The sequence below is a fragment of the Solanum verrucosum genome, unplaced genomic scaffold, assembly GCF_900185275.1.
Source record: "Solanum verrucosum unplaced genomic scaffold, falcon-dt-bn FXZP01000307.1, whole genome shotgun sequence".
Taxonomy (NCBI): Eukaryota; Viridiplantae; Streptophyta; class Magnoliopsida; order Solanales; family Solanaceae; genus Solanum; species Solanum verrucosum.
Window position 1 is genome coordinate 1,897,779 of NW_026020264.1, and position 9,793 is coordinate 1,907,571.

Consider the following 9,793-nt stretch of genomic DNA (forward strand, 5'->3'; position numbering starts at 1 on the left):
CAACTGAGGATTAGGATGTAAAATATAATCGAAAGTGATGTCTTCTGAATAGTTGTTATGCGTAAAACAACTAGCAAACAGAGCAACTTTGTGCCTATTCAGGATGTAAATATTATCCCGACTTCATACATTACTGTAATGGAAGTATGAGTAAAAACCAAGAGTTGGATTAAGAAGATAAAAGACATTATTGAAATTCTGAGTTATATATAACACAACTTTAAATCATGACATGTAACACCATTTGAGAAATTGCAACTATATTATTTCAAAGATTGAGATAATTCACATATAGGATACTACTGTCCACAATTTATAAGACCAAAATAAGGATTCTGTTGTGAAATTTACAACAGATTGAACCATGGGAATATCAAAACCTCCTCTTACCACCAACAACATCTTCTACGAGAGTCGTCATTAGCAAGTTTAGGCATATCGTGAAAGTCCACCATTATTATCCTTCTATTGGCTTCCCTTTGCTCTGCTAACCTTTCCTCAAATTTCCTCTTGCTTGATTCCAACTCTTTCTTCATATCATTGATGCTTTGTGTTCCTTTTTGCATCGATTTCACAACTTGTACAGGCTTGGTGGCCACATTCATCTTTGTTAAACCAGTGGTGCACTCTTTTCTCGTGCGTTGGGTCTGTTGTGCTCCTTCTTCTCTCTTCTTTTTTGTGTCATGATCACACTCCATTTTCTTAAAACCTTTGTGGCTTTGCTTGTCTCTGTCAAGGTGCTTCTCGAAAGATAAATCAGAAATAAGTCTTACACGAGGAGGAGCAACTTGTACTAGTTTGGTGGACTCGTTCATCCTCTTTCTTGATGGCATAGTACTATTATTATGGGGCTGTGGCGTTCCTTGTTTATCCAATTGTTGAACCAAATCAGTTTTCTCTTCAACTCTGTTGATGCATTGCAATTGTTCTGTTTCTCCGCAGCAGCAACTTGTACAGACTTGCCCATGACTTCACCAAGGGTTTGTTGCTTTCGGCAGTTATTTGTTGTGTTCCTAACCCATCCTCTTCTTCTTTCTCACGCTATTCAACGCTGGTCATGTCATCTTCATCGTCGTCGTCGTCGTCATCATCATCATCAAGAGTACTAATGTCTCCATCTTCGTCATTAGGTTCGCCGGGGTACTTTATCAGGTTGAATATCCTATTTTTACGCTTCTCAAACTCAAGACGATACTTTGATGCACCAACAAGTATAGCAGCTTCGATCAAAATCACATATATCAGGATTCTTCTTTATAGAGAAAGAATTCAAGAATATCTTTTCGATATCCATTACTTAAGTCAAACATGAAGAAACAATTGTGAAAAGAGTAAATTGTTTAAGGTGATGATCACAATTCACATTCCTCTCTTAATTATATACACCTTAATTCTACCTTGGTAACTTTTTCCCCTTTTCCAATATTGTTTAGGAATGCCCACAAATTTAGAAACTTTTTTTTCCTTTCCTCATATTGTTTAAGACTTGCCCACAAATTTACAAAATTATTTTTTCCTTTTCCTATATGTTTTAGGAGTACGCTGCCTTGCAACCTTGAGGTAACAATCGTTTCAAAACACCCGGTTTGGATAAGTGTCTTTTATGGCTTGTTTGGTATAAGGAATTAGGGATAACTAATTTTGGGATTAATTTAAAGATGAATTTATCTCGTGTTTGTTTGGCGATGGAAATTACTCTCTCTGTCTCAATTTATATGACTCACTTTATTTTTAGTCCGTCCAAATAACAATAACACATTTTTATATAGGAATTTTCGCATATAGTCACTCAAAAATAACTTAATTATGCTTCATAGCTATCGTTTGCTAATTACGATTCGTAGCTACATGTTATAAGGAGGAGAGTGACGAACGAGATTGGGAGAGGGAGGAGAGAGGGAAGAGAGTGTAGAGAGGCGAATTGCATATTTATATCGATTAGATAATTGTATATATGTAACTACTATGTATATATATCAATGATTGTATTTGTATATCTACATAAAATTTGAATTCGTATACAATCGAATCGAGTAAAACATTTGTATTTGTATATCCAATCTCCCTCGCTTTATACAAACACAAATTATACATTGTATTTGTATAAAGAGAGAGAGAGATAGAAAGACAAAAGAGAACTGGACAGTGAAAAATTTGTATTTGTATAATTATAAGTTTATAGGGTGGAGTGATGTATATTTATATATCAAGTCTCTCTCGCTTTATACAAACACAAATTATACATTTGTGTTTGTATACAGTGAGAGAGAGAGATGGACAGAAGAGAATCGAGTGAGAAACTAGGCAGGGATAGGAGAGAGGCGAGGGAGATTCTAGAGAGAGAGAGAGAGGAAAGAGGTGAGAGAGAGGAAGAGAGGTGAGAATGTAATTATAGCTAGAAGTAAGTTTCGAATCGTAATTAATGCAAACTGTAGTTGTGTTAGCTAATTAACTAGTATATGTTTGCATAACTGCGCGCGTAATTTTCTCTTTTTATATTTAGTAACAATTTAATTTTAAATTATCTATAGTACCCTTAATAAAATGACCTATATCCACCCAAACATCGATGACTTTTTTTTAGGGGTGTGCATCGGTCAGTTCGGTTTGATTTTTATGTATTATCGATTCATTTTATCAATTTTGTAGTTTTTAAATACGCTAAACCAATAACAAAATCAATAAGATAATTTTATCTATTTTAGGTTTATCGATTTCGGTCCTTAACAGTTCGGTTTTCAATTTAACCGTTTAAAAATGCTTATAAAATAACCATATGACTTCTCCAACAATTTGATAGGACAAGACAATAATGTAACTTCACAAACATTTATAAAATTGAAATAATAATAGAGTAACTAACATGAAAAAAATGCAATAACCAGTAAGTTACTAAAATTAATATTTAATATTTAGGTAGGGATAAATAGTAAATTACTACCGTTTTAATGGGTTATTGGGTAATATTAAAAATCAAAACCAAACCAACAACCCGATATTTTTTTTAATAAAACCATGAACAACCCAATAACAATAAACCATTAACATTTTTTCCATGTCAATTTATTTGTCGATTCAATTTTTGCACACACCTACTTATTGTAGCCCATAAGTTTCTAAAACAATTCTTTCTTTCTTAAACTCATACTAAATAAAATTTGGGATTAATTTTATTTTATATTTAATTTGATGTATTAACTAATTTCAATATTATTTTATTTAGCTATTTATATTAAAATGATAGGATAATCATCTCATATAAGAAATGGATAAAATAATTTCATAGAATATTCTTGTGCATCTTATCCTACGTACCAAAACGACTTAAGCGAAGAAGTACTCCACCGTTTGAGTTTAGTTGAGTTTGAAATAAGGATAATAATCTTGACATAAAATTCAATATTAATTTTATTACATGTTTGATTTGAGGTATTAGATAATTCCGATATTATTATCTCCTTTTGTTTATGTGAAATTAGATTTTGGGCCTAACTCACACCCCAAAAGCTAGCTCAAAGGAAGGAGGATTGCTCAAATCTTATAAGAACTCCATCCATCACATTAACCATCAATGTGGGGCTTTATTCATTCTTTAACACTTTACCTCACGCCCAAGGCTTAACATCTGCTGCGTGAGCAATTTTGATTTTTGGGGTCCCCAACATTGGATGAGATGGGCCCCGCGTTTGATACTATGTGAAATTAGGTCTTGGGCCTAACTTACATCTCAAAAGCTAGCTCAAAGGAAGGAGAATTGTCCAACCATTATACGGAGTCCACCCATCTCATTAACTACAAATGTGAGACTTTTGTCATTCTTTAACAATTTATAATAAAATGGTAGGAATATTATCCCATATAGAAGGTGGAATACGCTTATTTATCTAATGAAATATCCTTTGATTATTTAATTCTATGTCCCAAAAGACCACTAGGCCATATTACACTTTATGCTAAAAACTATTCCACATCCTTAGTTTAATTGAATTAAATTTATTATTTACTTGATTGAAAATTGATTTTGTTTTCTTTTATTTTTCTTTGAATATTGGATTTATTGATAATTTTATCAACGTCATCATTGTATTTATAGTTAAGTCACATTGGATGTTTATCTCAGAAACACGCGAGTAAAATTAGGTGTAATTTATTCCAAAATTATTGTATTCAAGCGTGAGTCACATGTATATGTGGTATACTAACTATCTTGCTCACCTTTTTCCTTTCCTTATCTCGCCTATCTCCCTATGTATATGTATTTCATAATGTATTTGAGTTTCACAAATTTTATGTATACGTGTATCCAATATCAATTTTATGAATCCGTGTATCCAAAATCAATGTCACCTAGTGTGTCTCATATCAATTTCATCAGTTTACATGTAGTTGATATCAAAGATACATGTATGTAGTGTTAAAATATGCACTGATACATTTTTAAGTGTATTCGTACATAAATACATTAATCAAGATTTAGTAGATATAGCAGGAATATTTGTATGTAGTTTTTTGTTTTATTAATGGTCAAATTCTGTTGGATTGTCTATTTAATTGAGCTACAAATGATGTTTGACGTCACGTGTAAAATGACGTGACACGTGAATTCTATTGAAGGAGCCAATATAATCATGTCACATGTTAATTCAACATAGTTGGCCAAACATATTTGTCCTTATCCCAACTCTTTCAGCCTACATCTATAAATAAGACTCATAATTCAGAAAAATAAAAATTTGTGATAAACTCTGTGCACTTAAAGCACAGAAATACGATATTCAAGAAGATAATGCACTCCAAAGACCACAACGACTTGATTCTTGATGATGATGCAGATGACAATGTTGGTTTTGAAAATGAAATGATCAAGAAAAGAAAATTTGAGAAGGAAAGACAGAGTGACAGAGAAACACATCACTTTACTTCGCCTACAAATCAGAAACCAACAATGAAGATTAAATTGTGTATCAAAAGAACTGTACAAGTTGCTTTTCATCAAAAACAACTTCTTTCAGATTACTCACCTCAAAAACAAAGCAACTGCAATATAATTAACACACCAATTGAGAGAACAACACAAAACCCTATAGTTGTGAGACCAATGCAAAAAGAAACACACAACATCAAAAGCATGGAAATGAAGTTTGAAGCAAGCAAGACAAAATATGAGAAAAGGTTGGCAGAGCAAAGGAAAGCCAAGAGAAAGACTATTATGGTCAACTTTCATGATATGCCTAAATCTGCCAAAGACCCTCGCGCTCCCAAAAGACATTGCTGGAATAGAAAGTGATTTTGATTATTTAATGATTCAATTTGTTGTAAATTTTATTCTTTTTGTCTAATAAATTGTGGACAATAGTAGCATTCAAATGACTACTATTTTTAATTTGATTCTAAGTTTCCTATATGGAAATTATCTCAATTATTAAAATAATATAGTTGCAATTTCCTAAATGAAGTTGTATTCATGCTTTAAAATTATGTTATATACAACTCAAAATTTCTTTGTTGTTTTTTATCATCTTAATACAAGTCTTGGTTTATTTATATTTTTCTTACACTAATGTTTACAATCAAAATGGTATTTAGATCTCGGGTCTTACCAAATGCTAATCCTAAATAGGCACAAATCAATTTACTTACTTGTCATTTTAGGTATACTAGTTGTTTAAAAGATATCACTAGTAATTTCAGGTCAATTGAAAGTCCGTGGGATTTTTCAATCACGATAAACAACTAGAAAATTATTAGCAAGAAAATAAACATTTGGGTCAGTAATTGACCCGAAACTAAAATCAAATCAATTTTAAATTATTTAAACCAAACCAAATAAAATATAATGCACATTTATCTATTTGGTTGCTATCAATTTTGATTCGATTATAAATATACACAAAAATAAAATCGAAAGACAAGGTGGGGAAGGAGAACAACAAACATACATGATCGGAATTTTTTTGTTCATAATACTTTTTATTTGGGGCTTTTTTACTTTCATAAATAAATATCTTGGGCCAGTTCTTAAAAATTGTGAGGTATAAATCCTTTTTTTTTTATTTTTATAAACAACATTTAAATTCTAAATATATTTTTAAATATATAGTCAAACACAAATTTAACTTTGAAAATTCCAAATAAAGTGATATTTATTTTATTTTTATTTCCACACGCCTTCTTAGCGTCTTCTCTTTTTGCCTTGTGGCAGTTTTTTGGTAAAGAACTGCTTCATCAGATTAAGTTTTCCTCTTTAAGCTTTATATCTTTCACGCTGCATAGGACTTGAGACTACATCCTTTCGATACAAACAAAGGCTCCTTCATACTTAACGAAAGGTCTCAAGTTCGCGTCCCTGGTACGTTGTCGCCTTTATTAAAAAGCGCTTTACCATCAAATGTTGGACATCCTAGCACGAATCGGGATTTAGCCAGGCTCCAATGAGGGGGTAATAGACACCAAGTGGAAACCGAAAAAAAAAAAAAATCCTTTTGTTGGAACGCGTTTATGTTTCTGAGTACTTGTTCTTAAATTCTAGTTTAGTCTGTCCAAGGTCTTCTTAATGCATGATGAGTCCAACGTCAGTGACTAACAGGATGCTTAATTAGGGGACCACAATATAGAATGTTCCTAGCTTGACTTGTTTTGATTTTTGCATCTTCAAAAGAATTACCAGGAAGATATTGAACCTTATCTTATTTCAGATGATTTATAACTCTTTAGCAATAGTTATTTGTAACTGATTTATAACGAATATCTCAATTTGGTCCGTTCAATACATACAAAATGTGTTGTAAACCATTCAACTCAATCTATTGGTATAAAAAGTGTTATACTTGCTCCAAATGTACAACATTCTCAAGCTGATCTGATATTCTATTTGTGGATATATTAATGTCTTCTGAACAGATGGTATGCCTTAAACTGTATTCTCAAGATTGGAACTTAGGTATGTCTGTAGATGATGGGGCATAAATGCCAGTCTTCTGGATTCATGTTCTTGAAGTATTAATGTCTACACACCTTATTTATCGAATTATCGTCTATTTTCTTGCCAATAATTTCCTAGTTGCCTATCAGAATAAAACAGTTCTACCATCAAACTTCTTACTTAAAAATCTTACAGGCTTTCAACTGACCTGAAATTGCAAGTGATGTCTTCTGAATAGTTGTTATGCGTAAAACGACTAGCAAACAAAGTAACTTTGTGCCTATTCAGGATCTAAATATTTCATACATTAGTGGGACGGAAGTATGAGTAGAAACCAAGAGTCGGATTAAGAAGATAAAAGACAATATTGAAATTCTGAGTTATATATAACACAACTTTAAATCATGACATATAACACCATTATGGAAATCACAACTATGTTATTTCAATGATTGAGATAATTCACATATAGGATACTACTGTCCATAATTTATAAGATAAAAATAAGGACTCTGGTGTTAAATTTACAACAGATTGAACCATGAGAATATCAAAACCTCTTCCTACCCCAACAACGTCTTTTGGGAGCATGAGAGTCGTCATTAGCAAGTTTAGGCATATCATGAGAGTCCACCATTATTATCCTTCTCTTGGCTTCCCTTTGCTCTGCTAACCTTTCCTCAAATTTCCTCTTGCTTGATTCAAACTTCTTCTTCATATCATTGATGCTTTGAGTTTCTTTTTGCATCGATTTCATAACGTGTACAGGCTTGGTGGCCTCAATCATCTTTGTTGAACCAGTGGTGCACTCTTTTTTCCTGCATTGGGTAGGGGTCTTTTGTGCTCCTTCTTCTCTCTTCTTTTCTGTGTGATGATCACTCTCCATCTTCTTGAAACCTTTGTGGCTCTGTTTGTCTCTGTCAAGGTGCTTCTCGAAAGATAAATCAGAAAGAAGTCTTACACGAGGAGGAGCAACTTGTACTCGTTTGGTGGACTCGTTCATCCTCTTTCTTGATGGCATAGTAGTACTATTATGGGACTGTGGTGTTCCTTGTTTATCCAATTGTTGAACCAAGTCAGTTTTCTTCAACTCCGTGCTGCTTTCTGTTATTGCATTGCAATTGTTCTGTTTCTCTGCAGCAGCAACTTGTACAGACTTGCGGATGACTATTCTAATCTTCGTCACCAAGGGTTTGTTGCTTTCGGCAGTTATTTGTTGTGTTCCTAACCCATCCTCTTCTTCTTTCTCAGGCTCTTCAACGCTGGTCACGTCATCTTGATCACCAACATTGTCCTCGATAACCTCTTCTTCTTCTTCTTCATCATCATCATCATCATCATCAGTTGATGTTATCGAGGGATTCATCAGGAACTTGATGATCCTGGCTTTGTGCTTTTCGAACTGTGGCTGATACTTGAATGCGCCAACACGCAGAGCTAATTCGATCAAATTGAAAATATCATCAGGCTGCTCTTCGATCTTGTAACAACTCATGAAAACTCTTTCAATATCCATTCTTCTCACACTCACTCGAAAAACAACAACAATTATGAAAGGAAAAAAAAGTAATTTGTTAAAAGTGTAATAAGAAACTTTAACTCATCAAACCCCTCTTATAAGATTTTTTTGGAAACTTTTTCATATCTTTTAGGACTAGGAGTGCTACAAAATTAACCTTTTCAATAATTTCCATTTTTGAATTGTACGATTTTTAGAAATTTTTTCCCTTTTTCCAATATTGTTTAGGACTTCCAACAAATTTACTAAATTATTTTTTCCTTTTCCTATATTGTTTAGGACTGCCGTTTATTTATTTTTCTTTTTCCTATATGTTTTTAGGAACAAGGGCGGCTCACTCTAAAGCCCAAACCCCCCAAATTCAGATCTGCTGAAGTAATAGCACACTTGGAAGGATCAAAGTACCCTAAGTAGGATATTAAAAAAAGGGAAAAAAGTCTGAAATATATTCAAATTTTGACCGAAATTGATGTAACAATATCGAACTTTGGAAAAGACCTTTTACTCCCTGAACTATTTAATAGTGTATTTTAAAGGTATACATGTGCTCACGTGGACATCATAAATATTACATTATTATAAATAGTAATGTGTCCACGTGGGCACATATATACCTTTAAAATACACTATTAAATAGTGCAGGGGGTAAAAGGTCCTCCATAAAGTTTGGTATTGTAACAACAAATTTGGCCAAAGTTGAAGTATTTTTCAGACTCTTTTCCCTAAAAAAAATTGTGCATTTATTGTTACCATATAAATTAAAATTAGCATATGCACATCGAAATATCAAATTGAAGTTTGATAAAAATTGAACCAAAAAATCAAAGTAAACTACAATAGAGTGGACAAAAATACTGCAAATATCTAAATCGTCTTGTTATCCAATACTCTACCTCTTTATCTCTTTCGACACCTAAAGGTTAGAGTCTAAACACGAAGAGAGGGTGTCCAGAATTCTAAACATATCAATATGAAGTAAAATTTGACTTTTATGTATAGGGTAGTTTTTCAATGAACAACCGTAGCTCCGCTCCTATGAATATTAACTACATACAAATAAAATATAAGTGTACACATTTTTGTTGAGCAATTTGTTCTTCGAATTTCAATTGTGGATGATAAAATTTTACTACATTTAAATCCATAAGAAATTCAAATTATATAAAAGTAAAAGATAATCAAAATATACTATCCAAATAAATATAGGGAATGAATATAAGTTAATTAATTATTTGAATCCAATCATTTTGAATTTTATTGTGATGAAACAACACAAAGCACACTATTATTTTTGTTAATTACATGTTGAAATAACAAATTTACTTTATTTGCCAAAATAATTATCTTGGGTA

At 32.3% G+C, this 9,793-nt stretch overlaps 1 protein-coding gene across 1 annotated transcript; it reads right to left on the bottom strand.

The window, feature by feature from the left end:
- Positions 1-7,708: 7,708 nt before the first annotated feature.
- On the bottom strand, positions 7,709-8,438 carry LOC125833575 (ribosome quality control complex subunit 2-like). The gene is made up of 2 exons (XM_049512731.1): positions 7,884-8,438; positions 7,709-7,839 (listed from the first exon to the last, which is right to left on the bottom strand). The coding sequence occupies exons 1-2, from the start codon at positions 8,436-8,438 to the stop codon at positions 7,798-7,800; spliced, it is 597 nt and encodes a 198-aa protein (XP_049368688.1). The 3' UTR covers positions 7,709-7,797.
- Positions 8,439-9,793: the final 1,355 nt, after the last annotated feature.